This window comes from Phocoena sinus, chromosome 6, assembly GCF_008692025.1.
Source record: "Phocoena sinus isolate mPhoSin1 chromosome 6, mPhoSin1.pri, whole genome shotgun sequence".
Taxonomy (NCBI): domain Eukaryota; kingdom Metazoa; phylum Chordata; class Mammalia; order Artiodactyla; family Phocoenidae; genus Phocoena; species Phocoena sinus.
The window spans coordinates 92,109,676-92,125,725 of NC_045768.1; the positions used below are offsets into that span (position 1 = coordinate 92,109,676).

At 51.3% G+C, this 16,050-nt stretch overlaps 1 protein-coding gene across 1 annotated transcript; it reads right to left on the reverse strand.

The window, feature by feature from the left end:
* Positions 1-8,218: 8,218 nt before the first annotated feature.
* On the reverse strand, positions 8,219-15,710 carry LOC116755041 (NUT family member 2G-like). Its single transcript, XM_032633899.1, is given in 8 exon segments — positions 8,219-8,591; positions 8,593-9,023; positions 9,476-9,592; positions 10,003-10,298; positions 10,784-10,923; positions 11,971-12,099; positions 13,057-13,768; positions 15,695-15,710. Coding segments are annotated over 8 exon segments (2,214 nt in total).
* Between the last annotated feature and the right edge of the window lie 340 nt (positions 15,711-16,050).

Consider the following 16,050-nt stretch of genomic DNA (forward strand, 5'->3'; position numbering starts at 1 on the left):
GCTGCTGTGAAAGAAAGAAGCTGGTACCCTCGGTGGCTATGTGGGCAGAGGAGTTGAGGAGACAGTAGGTGATGGCTCTGTGCTGTCAGTGAGGGCTGTCCTCTGCCCGCACCCCTTTTAATCCCTTTGTATCCCTACCACCTGAGGAATGAAGGCAGTGATGAATTACTGGCAGAATTGCCCTGTCTGATAAGAGGGTCACCTGCAAGCCAGAGGGCCCAAATCCTCCCTGGAACACATCACTCCCTACCCACCACTTAACAATTCCCTTTAAACAAAGGTACAAATTTGTAATAGCTGTACCGTTAAGATATGCAGTCTATGATTCGGAAAACTGTGACTGCTTTCAATTTTCCTTTTGGAAAATTGTGCCCTGTTCTTGGAGAAACATGGCATTTTGTAGGGAGAACCCAGGCCAGGTGGCCAAACTCTCTGTGAAGTCTGTTTCTTCAGCCAATACTTTGATTTCAAGTGAGGGTGTTGGAGATGAGTGCACCTTCACCATGATAGCCTTTCCCTGGTATCACTGGCCAAGGTTCCCTTTGGTGTATATTACATACAAAACGTTGCCCAGCACCTGCCTTGCTGCTGCTCTTGGGATTAGGCACCTCCTTTGCACACTCTGTGGATGGTGGTCCTTTCTCTGAGTCTGTGAATGTGTCACTTGTTAAACTATTATTTCTTGAGGCCTGTAAACTATTATTTCTTGATGTCTGAACAAGTTTCAATTCTGCAATTTCTATTTCATTCTTCTTACAGATTGAAAAACACTAGTGAAATTCCTCATCTTACAATCTATGCTCCTTAACATTAACCCTAGTCTTCTTAAAGTCCTTGGTCTTGCTCTCTCAAAGGCTTCCTGGAGCTTGATTCCAGTGGGCTGGTGACGTGGACACCACTGAGCTTGACAACATGTCATACTCCACCCAAGCCTGGAGATCTCCGGTGTCTGGGGGAAAAGGCAGGGGCCGTGAGACAGGAGACAAGAATGGAGGTAAATTCAGGGATAAAGCCCAGGGAAGAGTCCATATGTCAGTTGCAGGTCAGCTATGTGCCCTCTGTCTGAGAAGATGCCCCTCAGTTTGGGATGACCAGCTGCTCTCAGAGAGAGCAAGGCTCCTGGGCCTGGCTTCTCATGTGATACTGGGCAGATCCTATGCACAGAGGCTGTGGCCTGCAGGGGTCGTCTATCAGCACCTCTGCAGGAGTGAGGGGCCAAAGGGGGCCGTGGGCAACCTCTCCCAGGAGAAGTCACCTGTCCTGGGGCTGGGGCATCAGTCCCTCAGACCCACACCATCTACCTTTCTACCTGGGTTCCAAGCCCAGCAAGGCACAATCCTGACTTCCCCAGTGTAGGATTTCCCCAGTGTGTGACAAGCCAGGCTGTGGCCACCTACTCCGAGGGTATAGGTCAGCAGGGCAAAGCCCATCACTGCTCCCTGGTGAGGCAACTACAACAGAAAGGTGAGCTTTTGAGAGCAAGGGTCAGGTGTCAGGGAGGAGAGGCAGAAACCCAGAAGGGACTCATCGCCTGAGGCCACATCCTTGTCCACCTCTGTGGGGTCAGTCAGCCTCCAGTGTCTGCTCTGAGGTCACAAGACCCCACAGTACTGGCCATCACAACCACCTGCCTCAGAACAAAACAAGAGGGCAGGAGAGCAGGAGGCCCATATGAAAAGTGTGGTCCATTGAGGAGGTGCTCCCTGGGCCAAGTGACAAGACATGGCTTCTCATGGCACAGCTGCCCCCAGACTCAGCATAAATGTCTGGACTGTGAGCCCATTGATTCTGGGAAGGGTACCAGCACAAGGTGAACAGATGCTCCATACTTTGAGTCAGGCAAGCCAGGAGCCAAGCACTGACAATCAGCCTGCTTTACACCCTCATGTTTCACAGGGCAGGAGCCTGGGGGCGGGGATGGGGCCTGCCCTGAGGTCACAGCAGAGAAGGTTTGCTGCTGGAGGGCCATACACAGGACAGCTGTATAGAATGTGATCAAAGGCTCTCTGGTGCTTCATGCCATTCAAAACCAGGGGCTCTTAAACAGCCCGAGGGTAAGATACTGCCAAATCCTTGCTGAAATTTCTGAGCCCATCCTCAGATCCCAAATTTTGCACAGATTGCCAAAAGTTCCATGGACTTCTGATCAAGGACCCCATTCATCTGGACTGCTCAGTGCACAGCAAGATTGCCAGGATAGGGCCTAGGGATCTTGCCCACACAACCATCCCTGACATTTGCTCCTGGAGAACCACCTGCCCAGCTACCAACATCTCCTCCTTCCCTCTAATCAGGCTAAATGCAACTGGGAGAAAGGCAACACAAAAGGAGGAAATGTGGAAAAATAAACCCGACAGTGCTGTCTCCCCCAGCCAAGACTAAGAGTCCATGAGTCTACCCACTGCACTCACCTGAAAGCCCCCACACATCACCAGGAGCACAGAGAGCACACAGGCCATCAGATACACCTGACCTCAATTTCCTCCTGAGAGAGCACTCAGGGGCCTCCCTGGGATTTGGAGGTGTCAACAATTCACTGCACTGTGGCTTATGCCACAGAGCAATTTTGAACAAGGATTATAGTACCAGTAAACTTTAAGCACTGCTTTAAGTCCAATCACTTTACGTTTAAAGAGAGAGGAATTGGGACTTCCCTGGTGGTGCAGTGGTTGGGAATCCGCCTGCCAATGCAGGGGACATGGGTTTGATCCCTGGTCTGGAAAGATCCCACATGCCGCTGAGCAACTAAGCCCGTGCTCCACAATTACTGAGCCTGTGCTCTAAAGCCCATGAACTACGACTCCTGAGCCCGTGTGCCACGACTACTGACGCTCGTGCGTCTAGAGCCCGTACTCCTCAACAAGAGAAGCCACCACAATAAGAAGCCTGCTCACCGCAACTAGAGAAAGGCTGGGCACAGCAACGAAGACCCAACGCACCTAAAAACAAATAAATAAATTAATAAATTTAAAAAAAGAGAGAGAGGAATGGAATATTTTAAACAGAGACATATGAGCCCTTTAAAGGGCAAAAAAATGTTGCTTGCAGCTTTTCAAATAGGAAAGGAAACAAAAAATGACTGGGTTTGCTGTTTTTCTTGAATTTTTCTAGTACTAGCACTAGATAATATTGATGATCTTCATGCTTGATCACAAACAACATGATGCTGTAATATTCAAACTGTTGGTGAAACTTTTTTAATCTCATGACTTACTCTGGAACAATTGTGTTGACATAGGTACTGATGGTGCAAAAGCAAAGGTGGCAGAAGTGCTGGCACCTTAACCCAAATCAAGGAGTGGCACCAAACTGTACTACTTGGGCTTCTATTCACTATCATATACTTGTATTAACAGTGCCAGTTCCAGTTAAGAATGTTCTGTCTTCAACAGTAAAAATGATTTATGTTAGTAAATCTTGACCATTGAAATTGAATATTTTATAGTATATGATGAAATCCAACATACAAACATCACACATCTGTGTATCAAAGTGAATGGGAAAAAGTTAGATCAGATACTGATAAAGAGGAAGTGGATGACATGGATGATAGATGTGAAAAATTAGCTAAAATGTAGCACAGAAAAGAAACGGTCAGAAATTATGAATGAGAAGTTTATGGACCTAGAGTCTGCTGGTGGCTTGATTTTGGACTTTGCATCCTCAAGAACTGTGAGAAATAAGCCTCTGTTGTTTAAGCCACCCAGTCTGTGGTAGTTTGTTATAGTCCCTTGAGCTAAGACATATTTTGGTACCAAGAAGTAGCAAACACCTAAATATGTGAAAGTGGCCTTGGAATTGGATAGTAGGTAAAGGCTGAAAGAGATTTGAAGTGCATGCTAAAAAAAAAGCTGAGATCACCATAAAGGCCTTTTAGCCCTTACCTATTAAAAGTGATTCTGGCGATGGCTCAGAAAGAAAAGAGGCACACTGGAGAGAAAATCTCCATCTTTGTAGAGAATACAGAAATAATCATGAACAGATAGAAATTTGGACGTTAAAAGGCCATTCTGGTGAGGTCTCAAACAGAAATGAGGAACACGTTATTAGAAATTGGAGGAGAGGCAATTCTTATTATAAAGTGGCAAAGAACTCGACTGAACTGTGTTTTAGTGTTTTTTGGAAGGTACTCCTTGTGAGTGATGAAACTGAATATTCATCTGAGGAGATCTCTGAACAAAGTTTGGAAGAAGTAGCTTGATTCCTCATCACCGCTCACAGTAAAACACATCAGGAGAGAGAGTAATTGAAGACCAAATTGTTAAGTAAAAAGAAATCAGAACTTAGAGATTTGGAAACTTCTCAGCCTATCCGTATTTGAAAGTGAGAAAGCCTGTTCTGAAGAAAACTCGAAGGGTGTAGCAGATGTGCTATTAATTTAATTTGTCCTCTCAGCAGAGGCCAGGAATAGTAAAGGATTAAACCAGCAGGGACACTGCCAGTTTGAACTAGCAGGGGACAAAGACAGCCAGGCAGAATGAGGGAAGGCTGTCAGAATTCTTGGATTCTACAGAATGGGAGACTAGAGCAATTCGGCTGTGAATGTGTACTCCTCTTGAAGAAAAGGGAAGAAAGACCTCAAAGGTGATTCCGAGGTCATTGGGTCTGTCAATCCCACCACAGGCCCAGGGGGCCTCAGTTTCAAAATGTGATATTGTCGCCCTCACAGAGAGTCATGGTGTAGGTGGAGGCCCTACAGAGAGCTGCAGTGTGGGTGGCACCCTACCAAGCTGAAGGAGTGGGGCTGCCCCACCGAGCTGTGGGGATGATGTTTCCACCCCAGTGAGACTGGGGGGCAAAGCATCAAACCAAAGAGGATTACTCTCATACCTTAAGATCTAATGGGATTGGCCTTGCTAGGCTTTGGACTTGCTTGGAAACTGTCACCCCTTCCTTCTTTCCTATTTCTTCCTTTTCGAGTAGGGATGTCTATTATATGCCAGTCCCACCATCGTATTTGGAAACACTTAACTTGTCTTGGTGACAGATTTACAACTACAGAGGAATTTTGCCTCAGGATGAATACTACCTCCAGTCTCACCCATATATGATTTAGATGGTGTTTAGCTCAGACTTTGGACTTTAAATTTTACAGTTGATGTTGGAATGAGTTAAGGCTTTTGAGTCTGTTGGGATAGAATGAATGTATTTTGTATACAATAAGGAAATGAATTTTGGGTACCAGGGGCAGAATTCTATGGACGTATATCACCCCCACCAATTCTTATGTTGAAGCCCTAACCTTCAATGTATTTGGAGATAGGGCCTTTGGGAGGTAATTAGGTCATGGGAATGGAGCTTTCATAATGGGTGTAGTGCCCTTAGAAGAAAAGACACAAGAGAGATCCCTCTTTCTCTCTGCCACATGAGGACACAGTAAGACAACCATCTGAAAAGTAGGAAGAGAGCTTTCACCAGGAACTGAATATGGCACCTTGATCTTGGCCTTCCAACCTTCAGAACTGTTAAGAAATTACATCTGTTTTTCAAGCCACCAGGTCTATGGCATTTTGTTATAGCCATCCAAGCTGATGAAGACATAGAGAACATATATAAGATGGTCTAATATACATATATCCAGGGTTCTAGAAGTAGAGACAGGAAAGAATGAGTAGAAGTAACATTTGAAAAAGATAATATTATGTTCTGGATGAGATGAAGAACGTGTATTATCAGTTAGTGAAGCAAAATAGATTACATGGAGGATAAATTTTTTTAACCTGAAACTAATCACACGTCAAGAAACTGGAGAACACAAAAGACAAAAGACAATCTTAAAAAAAAACAATTAGCAAAGAAACTGATCACCCACCATGAAACAGTGTACTGATGGCATAATTTGAAAAAACTGTAACAAAAGCCATATTCGATGGAATAAATATTCAAAGTTCTGAAAGGAAAAGCTTTTCCTCTGGAACTGATTACCCTGTCACATTATAATTTATAAAAGTTCACCAACAAGGGAACTGATAAATTATTTTTAATGTATGCATACAATGCAAAATTATAAATAATTAAAAAATTAAAGAACATCTAATATATCAATTTTTCTTAAAGTAAGAATGTTAAAAGAAGAAGCCAAAGGCAATATGATTTACATGACACCATATATAACCAAAAATATTATTATTATACATAATTTTGATTATCTACAGCTGTGCTGAAAGCATAAACATTTTTATAAGATGGATATATACCAAGTTCTTGATGGTGGCTATCTTTCTCATTGTTGGTGAGAGTGTAAAATGGGACAACCCTTATGGAAAACAATATGAAGTTTCCTCAAAAAATTAAAAATGTAACTACCATGGGATCCAGCAGTCCCACTTCTGGATTTGTATCCAAAAGAATTCAAAGCAGGATCTCAAACAAATATTTCCACACCCACATTCATCATAACATTATCCAAAATACCCAAGATGTAAAGAAACCCAAACGTCCATCAACAGATGAACGGATAATGGGGTCTATAAATACAATGAAATATTTCCTTCCTTGAAATAAAAGGAAACCATGTCTCATGCTACAACATGGATAAACCTCTAAGACATTATGCTAAGTGAAATAATCCACTCATAAAAGGACATATCATAGCCACTCACATGAAGTATCTACAGTAGTTAAAATCATAGAAACATACAAAGGTGATTGTCAAGATCTCAGGGAGGAGGAGGAAGAATTAGGGAGTCTCTGCTGTCCCAACCCCCGCCTGGGTCCTGGGGAAGGAATCAGAACTCAGAAGCAGTAGAAGAGGCTTTGGCCAGCAGGGAAGGGGGGGTGAGGCCCAGGGCGGGTTCACAAAGGATCAGAGCATCTGAGTGCGTTAGGAGGAAGGGGCTTCAGAGGTGGGCCAGACAGGCCATGACGGGGGCTAAGCAGACTGGGAGGGGGAGCAGTTCAGGGAGACAGCAGGGGTCTGCTCCCTGCCCCTCATTGTTTGCTTGTCTCACCCTTATGAGTGGGTCATTTCCCCTGCTCTGATGATTCAAAGTCTCTGCCGGCACCCACAGGACGATGACTGAGGCCTCCACACTCCTCAGCATGGATCCCAGCTCCCACCCAGATCTGGGGCCACAGACACCTCTCCCCCACCACTGCTGCCCCTGTGAGCAAGCTGTTCTTGTGAAATGCGGTCATAGTTTGTTAGGAGGAACTGTTTTATATGGGAATACAAATCAGTGTTGATACCAATACACACACATGTCCAGCCATGGGTGGAAAGGGAAGGGACAGTATAGTTCTGGGGTGTCTTTGCACACCCATAGGCCCCTAAGGCCAGTCCCCACAGCCACAGCCAGATGGGTCCTCCTCCTTCAGTTGAACGAGATGCTGCTGCACAGAAATCCCACAAGTTCCACAAAGGGGTCCAACTGTCACTATCCTTATACACACCTTTCACGGGTGCTCCATGAACTTCCCCACACCGATTCCCCTTGTTGCATCCTCATTGGGATTAAGAGGTAGCTGCGTCCACCACTCTCCACATTGCAATAATCCCAGTGGGACTAAAGGTTGCTCCCGCTATGATGAGGCAAACAGTCCTGTCCCCATGGACAAGACTTTTCCTCTCTGGTCAGGCCACCCACACAGAAGACCCTGGATGAGTGGAGGGTCATCCCAGCGCCATCACCTGGCCACTTCAGGGATGCAGAGAGAAGCTCCATAATGACAAGGGCTGTGTCCAGGCTCCATCCTAGAAACTGGTGAGTGTCCAGAGGGCTGAAAGGCACAAAAGCAGCTCTGCCTCCCCAGAAGGTTCTGGGATGCAGAAGATGGTACAGATGCCCCAGAAGGCCCCTAGCCAAGCAGGCTTTACATAAGGGGATGATGAGGGGTCCCTGGGGAAAGTGAGAGCTGTGCGTTCCCAGGGCCAGCCTGAGGAGTCCTTACCTATGTGGAGGAAAGGTCTGGCCACCTGTAGATCCAGAGCTCCTGTGACCTCCCTCATCCTTCCTTCCTCTCAGGATCACTCTCTGTGGAGCAACTCAACATGAACAAGAGGACAGTGGCCTGAGAGCATTTCCCACCAAAACTATCTTTATTCACAATTTATATACATCACTCCAAAGGTCCTGCTCCCACCCACACCTGGCCACACCTACCTCTCCCACCTCCCTAACCTCCCACAATCCCGCTCCCTCTCCCCACCCTGGTGGTCCTGCCCTCCCTCCCTTCCCCCCACATCATCTAGGATCCGCACTGGGATGACGAGGAGCCCCTACGCTCCCCTGGGAGCCACCCTGGAGGGCCGGCCCAGCTGTTCCCTACTGGCTGCAGTGCTTCTTCTCCTCTTCTTACTCTTCTCTGTGACACACGGGTCACGCTTTCTCTTTCTCGGCTGTGAGGGGAGAGCCGGCCCCAGAGCCAAGGCTGGCCTCCCAGACACCCGGAGGCCAGCCCCGGGGATGGGCAGCTTCTCAGCAGCGGCTGGGTGTCCAAACAGAGCCCGCTTCCTCGACTTGGGAGCAGCTGGTGGAGCTGGGCTGAGGCCTCTTCTCTGAGGGGAGGGGGCGTGGGGAGCACTCTGGGCCCGCCAACCTCCAGGGGAGGCCAGGCCTGAGGCATGGGCAGGACTCTGGGGCACCCAGCAGAGAGCCGAAGAGGAAGGCCAGGCTGGGGAGTTCCTCCTCGTCCTCACCGGACCCGTCCCTGGGCCCTCAGGCCTCCCGAACAGGAGAGGCCTCTCTGAACATAGACGCATCCCTGGGTCCCCGTAGAGGGCCAGCGTGCCTTTGACCCTGGGGAGAGGATGGAGAGACCTCCTGACGTCCTTGAGAGGAAACAAAGGCTTTGGGCCTGCACAGGCCAGTGTCTCTTTGGATGAGCCTACGAGGAGCCTCAGAATCAATCTCTGGTGGGCAGGCTTCATCACTGACCCCTAGATGGGGGTCTTGGTCGTGCCTCTGGGCACCTTGGCCAGCGTCGGACTCAGAAGGACTTGGGCCCATTCCAGGTGCACTGGGACTCGGGGCTGCCCGCACACCCTCATCCTCTTTCAAGGCCAGGAGTTGTTTCTGCACCAGCTGGTAGGAGGGAGGAGGACAGTGACGGACAGTGACACCAGAACTTGAATCTAAATACAGACACTGTGACATTCCTGCCATCCTCCTGCACCTTATTCCCAGCTTTGTGCCCTTCTCTCCCCTCCCGGCTCCCCATCCTCTCCTTCCTTTCACCCTGCACTGCACCCACCCCGGAACGGGCCCTTCCCCATGCCAGGCCTCCCAGGCAGGGGAGGGATGGACAGCACCAGGTGGCCCTCCAGTTCTGGGGCCCTACCTCTCCCCTGTTCACTGGGGTCCCTCCGTGCACTGGTCTTCCTGGGTGTCCCTTGTGTCCCCTGTTCTACCGGGGATCCCTCCCTCCTCTGGACCCCCTGGGAAATCTGGGTTCCCCTGTCCCCTGGATCACCTGGGGTCCCCCTCCTGTGGGGCTCCCTGGCTCCCTGAGTGTCCCTCTCCCTCCTCTGGCTCACTTCTTTGGGGGTGAGCCCTTCTTCCTGCTCCAGCTCCTCCGCTAGGGCCAAGAGATCCAGCTGTGGGTCTGGGGAAAGCAATTCTGCCAGGAATCGAGGGTGAATGACTGCCTCCACCTCGGACAGAAAGAAGAGGCTGTGAGCATCCTTGGCCAGGAGTAGCCTGTGAGACAAGAAGACCTGGAGGGAAAGTGAAAAGCAGAGACCCACCCCACTCTCCTCCACAAGGTGGGGCTGGTCAGCACACACACACACACACATACACACACACACATACACACACAAACATGCACATACACAGTCACATACAAAAGAGCACATATACAGAGGCACATACACAGACACACAAAGGCATACACACAAAGAGACACAAACATGTACACACATACATCTGCGTAAACCTCCCCTAACACCAGGCTCAGGAACAAGGAGCTGAGCTTAAGTCCCAACGGCCTGAGCAGAACCCAGATCTTGGGTGCTGAGTGTTCCATGCCTCTTGTAGACCCCAGGCTCCATGCCTATCCTACCTTGGTGACAAAGTCCTCCTGGGAACACAGCTTGTCAATGTAGCTCAAGAGGCCCGGGTCCGAGTAGATGCCGTCCTCTTCCTGCTTCAGCTCATTTCCGTCCTCTCCACCTTCTGCATCTGACTCGCCTGTGGCTGAGTGGACGGGCCCCACCAGCGCATCCATGATGTCCATATACTCCCTCACAGCCTCAGGGGGAATCTCCTTGGGTGCCTTGGGCTCTGGGGGCTGCTGGGACCTGTGTGGCTTTGGGTGGGAGGGCTGGGCCCTGGGGCCGGACATCCTGGGAACACAGGCTGAGACAGAGCAGGAGGAAGGGAAGGAAGGTGAGGGACTCCCGGTCCACCTCCTGACCACCGAGTGCACGTTGGAGAGGGCATTGTTTGGGGGACATTGCTGTGGGTGTAGGGGGGTCAGGACCACCTGAAGCCTCATGCACTGTTGGAGAGGGGAGGTAAGGGGGGCATCTAAGAGAGTCACAAGTAAGGAAGTGGGGAACCTCCAATTTTCTAAGGGTCTGCCCATCAAGCCCACTTCCTAGGCAGACTTTGTGTGGGGTCCTTTGACAGGGAGGTGTGAGAGGAGTTGCAAAACTGACCAAGTCAATACCCCATAGTGACAAAGGGCAGCTGAGACCCCACGCCCCCACCCCCTGCCTCAGTGGCTGTTTTGGTTGAAAGACCAATGCCCGTGTCTTGAAGGAAAAGGATCCACGTGGGGTCAGTGGCCAACCCTAGGCCCCTGTTACCTGTGCCTTCAACTCCAGGGGGAACCTGGGTGCCTGGCTGAAGGCCCACTTTCGGGGCTGGGGGCCCCCGAGGATCCAGCTTCGGTGGGGCTGGAGGAGGCAGGTCCTGCGCACACTGCATCCACTGCCACTTCTGAATCTGCATCTCCTCCTCGGCCTCAAATTCCATGAACCTGGGGGGTGACGGAGGCACAGGCCACCCTGAGAAAAAGGCCTGGGTTCTGGAGCCCAACAAAGGCAGCCAAGAATGAGGGATTTGGAGAGGATGTGCCTTGGGGCTGTCAAGGCCCTGTGAGGTGCTGTCCACAGCAGAGAGCTGCTCCTGGAACTGATACAAGATCTGCGACCCTTCCTGCCTCACCAGCACTGGAGGCCATTCAACAGCATCGACCCAGGTCGCTGAATTGAACCAGGTCAACGGGACACGTGGCTGACCCAGGGGCCACCCTCCTCATGACCCCGTCCCCATCCAGAACCATATGAAGGGCTGACAGCCAGAGGCTAGAACAGGCATGTGTTCCCCACAGGGGTCCTTGACCGAATCCAGGACCCTGGGCTGGGACTGAGAGTCCTGGAACAGAGACCTGGAGACGGAGGGCCCAGGAGAGGCTGGACAACGTGGATGCTGAGCTTAGAGGAGAGGCCTTCCTTTCCTCTGAGAGGCGCTCGTTTGTTTGCTTTTCTTTCTTAAACCAAGGGGATTACCATGGAGCAAACAACGGATGGGCCAGAGACCCTCGGGCTGACGACAGCTGGCTTCCCCAGCCTCTTCAGGGATGCCAGGGCACCCACTCAGGCCACTTTTCATGAGGAGAGAGGGTCCCAATTCTATGTCAGTGGCCGCCAGCCACCTACCACTAAAGAATCAGCAGGCTGGCGGGTGCAGCTCTTTCTCAGGCCCAGCCCATATGGCCGGAGTTGGACCCCTACTGGACTCACAGCTTCACCCTGCCCCGTCCTGAGACCTTCATGTCAAGGCAAGGGTAGGTCAAAATCAGGGGAGGGCAGAGCTCCTGGTGGAGGAAGGACAGAAGACCCAAACCCTCAAGGTGAGGGAGGGGTTTCTGGAGGACAGTAGGGCCTCTGGGCTGTGGGGCCCCTGTTCTGGGTGACAGCCCTCCTCCTTTGTCCTCTCTGATGAGCACCCACATGGCCAGACCCTGCCCTCACCCACTCGCCTCAGCCTCCACGCAGCCCCTGGGCCCAGGACGCTGACTCACTTTTCTGCTATCTCATTGTAGATCATCCGGTCAAAGTTGCTAACTCGCTGCCATTCCTGCACGGCCCTGAACAGTCCCCACTCCAGCGTCATGGTGGGCTTCAGGCGGGCCACGGATCGAAGCACTGGGCTGTAAGACCTTGGCGTCAGTCTCCGTGCCCAGCCCAGCCCCCACCTGCCCGACCCCACCCGCCAATGTGGACCACACATCACTCAACACAGCATGACCGAGCAACAGGAGGGTGGGAGGCAGGTGTCTGGGAGGGCAAAGACAAGGCTTCCCGGCCACTGCTGTCACCGCCTCACACTCACTCGAGGATGACCATCCACTCCCAGGCTACAGCTGGGACACTGTGCCTTGGGGAGCTCCTTTCCTCTTCAAGGTTGCCTTTTTGTAAGAAAAATCACTATCATCAATGAGGCGTGGCATGTGCCAGGCCATCTGCTAACACTTCATAGATTAGCCCAAGGAGTCTTCTGCCCGGTCCTCTGAGTGAAGTGTGACTGTCCCGTTTTTACGAGGGACCGGAGGTTTAGGATGGAAATGCCTGCCAGGCTCACAGCTCTAGTGGGAGAGAGCCCACGCCCTTAGGAGAGCTCTACCGTCACCCTGTTCCTAGTGGAATTCTCCACAACAACGAAGTCAAGGCGTGCATTAAGCGCTCTCCTGGGCCCCGCGCTCCTCCCCCTCCTCCGAAGTGACCTCCCCCGGCCACGTACACTCAAGTCCTGTATGAAAGGAGATGGCACCACAGGAGACTGCGGCATCCACTCCTTGGCTCCTCACCTTACAGCATGACCCTCTCTGACTGCAAGTCTTCAGTCCATATTACCATGAGAATCATGGAAGAGCAAGTTGGCTAGACTCTCAGGGTGGTGGGGTCAGTTGAGATAAGGCACATTTCAGTCATGATGTCATGGACTGGCAGGCTCACCCATATGACCGACAATGTGCCTTCTCATAGCATGGACATCGCCCTCAGACCTTGCTTCCAGTATCCCTAGAAACCTAACCTGCGAGTGCATCCCCAGGTCCTCTTTATCTAAAAGCTCCGATAAGCTCACGACCCCCTGAGCGTTCACTCACGTGAGAAAGCAGGAAAGAGCTTCTGCATCAGGACTCTGGGGAAGGTGTCTCCGCGCCAGTGGCTTGAGGCACTGCCAACATCGGAAGTTACTGTATACGCTCTGGGGGTTAGAGCAGTCACCCTGCGAGGCGTAGGGCTGGTTTGTGGTCAGGCTGCCCTCCCTGGAAGTGCCATGTGGCCAAGGCCCAGAGTTCACTGGGCGAATGATAGGGGCCAGCTGGGCAGCTGGTGGTGGAGCTTGAGGAGGAAAGCCTGGGGTCCAGCCTCCCTTGCCAGCCTGAGTAACTCCAACAGCTGGAGCAGTCACAATGGTCTCCATCACAGGGGATGCTAAGAATACGGGTGCAGGACATGCAGCAGTCCCGCTGAGGGCCCCTGGAGCGCTCCAGGTGAGGGGGCCCTGAGTTATGATAAAGGTCTGAGTCTGGGGCGCCTCCACTGGCCTCCCTTGTGACCTGACTTGGACAGTGAGGTTGCAGGCCCCAGGGGCACTGGGTCCACGGCCACCATTAGCCACCAAAGGTGTCGTGGGGAAAGCTGGCAGCAGGCTGCTGCCAGGAGGGAATGCTGGGGTGATGGGAGGTGGCAGGTGCTGCCCCCAGGGTGGCCGGTGCTGGGGGCCAGGAATGGGTGGAGGATAGAGCACTGCCATGAAATAAGACAAGGAGGCACCAGGGTTCATGATGACATCCGTTCCCAGCACTGGAGATGCTGTTGAGGCAAAAGAAAGGAGTGAATGGGGGAGGAGAATGGGCCAGTGGGACAGAGGCTTTCTGCGGCATCAGAGTGTAATCTCCACAGGTGAGAGGCACCTGGACAAGGGAAACTGCAGCGTGCAAATGTCTTCAACTGCTTTTCATGCCCTGACCTCCAGTTGAGAATTATTCCACCGGTGACCCCGCGCCCATCCACCAAGGCCCCTGACCCCTGCCTGCCGAGAAGAAATTGCCTCAGCAAGCACTTACTTGGAGAGCCTCCCTAAGGCAGCCCCTGGCAGCTAAGCCTCACAGGCTGTCTCCCAAGACCTGGAACTGTGTGCACCTCCGCTCTGTGAGAAATGCCCCTCAGCTGGCGTACTAGCAGGTAGGGACCTTCTGCAAGGTAAGTTCTAGGCACCCAAAGGCACTGTGTAAAACATTAGGGCCCCACCTCCTCCTCAGTCCTCCTTTTCCTGACACTCAGTATAAATCCCCTCTTTCTTCCCTAGCCTCGCAAAACAAAACAAAATTCTGGAAAATATCCCTCTAATGGAATCCTGATACAAACCCATAACACTGGCCCAGAATGCACCTGCATCTCAGAACAACCCACAGCAGGTACGTAACATGGGCCAGGTCCTGCCACCCCCTTCCCAGTGCCCAAAGTCACTGTCATCACTCAGGAGTTCTGTTCCTAGGAGGTGGGGGTGGTCTGAGAAGTAGGCACGTGTCCCTTAGATTCTGTCATTTCACAGCCAGTGATGGCTGCAGAGGAGTAAACAAGGGCCAGGGAATTGTTATGTTACATTGGTCGAGGGAGTATAGACCACCGGTGGTCCTTCCCCTTCCAGCTCCCAATAACGGAGAGACAATCTGAGAAGCAAGCATAAGCCAGGTGCCATGGCGATCAAGTTGTCTGAAACACATCCCTGTTCAGGAGAACAAGGTACACACCACGGTGCACCTAATTAACCAGAATAGGTGTCATAGGACGTTTAATAGTAACACAGAAGATCATCTTCCTGACCCTGGGCTACACTCCTTCCCCCTTTAAAAGAGGAAACAGCCTTCATAGACATTCCACCCGAAACAACCCCACTCCACATCTGTTCCCTGTCCATGAAGGAGTGCCATGAAATACGAACAAACTCTTCCTCTCAAGGCAGCCTGAGGGTCCACCATGAGATACTGGACAAGATGAAGTAGGTCTGAAGTACTGCGATTCCACAAAAGGAAGAACAATTCAGAGCAACACAGGAACCTGAGCCCTCTCTTGGCTGAAGTTACACGGTTGCTCATCCCCTGTTGAATCCAAGGCAACAGTTACCTGAACTGAGAAGTGAGCTCTGGGCTGGGAGGAATGGACGAGGTGTGGGCTGCGGCAGTTAGAGTAACCTCCTGTCTCGCTCTCAGAGAGGACACTTCACTACAGGTGTGGCCACACACAGCCCCATTGAATAGTTTTCTCACCAAGACCATCTCTCCCCAGGGCCCCCTGAGATACAGTAGGCTCCTGTTCAAATCCCTTTGAAAGATATAGTGAGGCAAGCTTCAGGTACCTCAGGAACATAGTACAGGTCTAGGCTTTCCTCATGACCCTCCCTGTGTCACCACCAGGACATCACACACATCCTTCCACACACGATTCAGAGTGGCTTGTCTCCTCTCTAGAAAGAATCAACCTGTCTGCTGCCATCCTTTCTCCATAGCCAGGGCAATTCCTCTTGATCTACCTCCAATGACCCCTCCTCCCCAGCGCAGTCTCAGGTTTCTTCAGGCTCCCCAGTCTCCCCAGGTGAAATGTCCTTGTGTGTCCAGTGCTCTCTTCTCCCTCTACTTCAGTCCAACTATGTGCCCACAGTGAAGTGTCACATGTGAACCCGAAGGACGTGAGAGATGGCAGGGTCTCTGAAAACACACCCCCAGCCTATAGGCTTACCTCCTTCTGAAGCCATCCTGCAGGCTTGGGCACGGACTACTGCTGCCTGGTAGCCTCAATGAGAAAAGTCAAGACCAGGACCCAGAGAGCGACCTGCTTCAGCAGTTGCTCAGGATCCAAGTAAAGGAGAGCCACGTTTAAATTTAAACAGTAGAATGTGGGCTGAAACGTTCTGCAGTGGGGGAGGGGCAGAGGGTACGTGGGTCCCGGTGACGTGGGGTGGGGGGACATTCCACGAGGGCTCTGGGAGGTAGGCAAGAACCGGAAGTTCCTTCCATCTCACACAGTGGCAACACAATTGGCGTGTGCCTCTTTAGGCAGTTTATAAACTTCTTTTGATTCATGGCACCGATGTT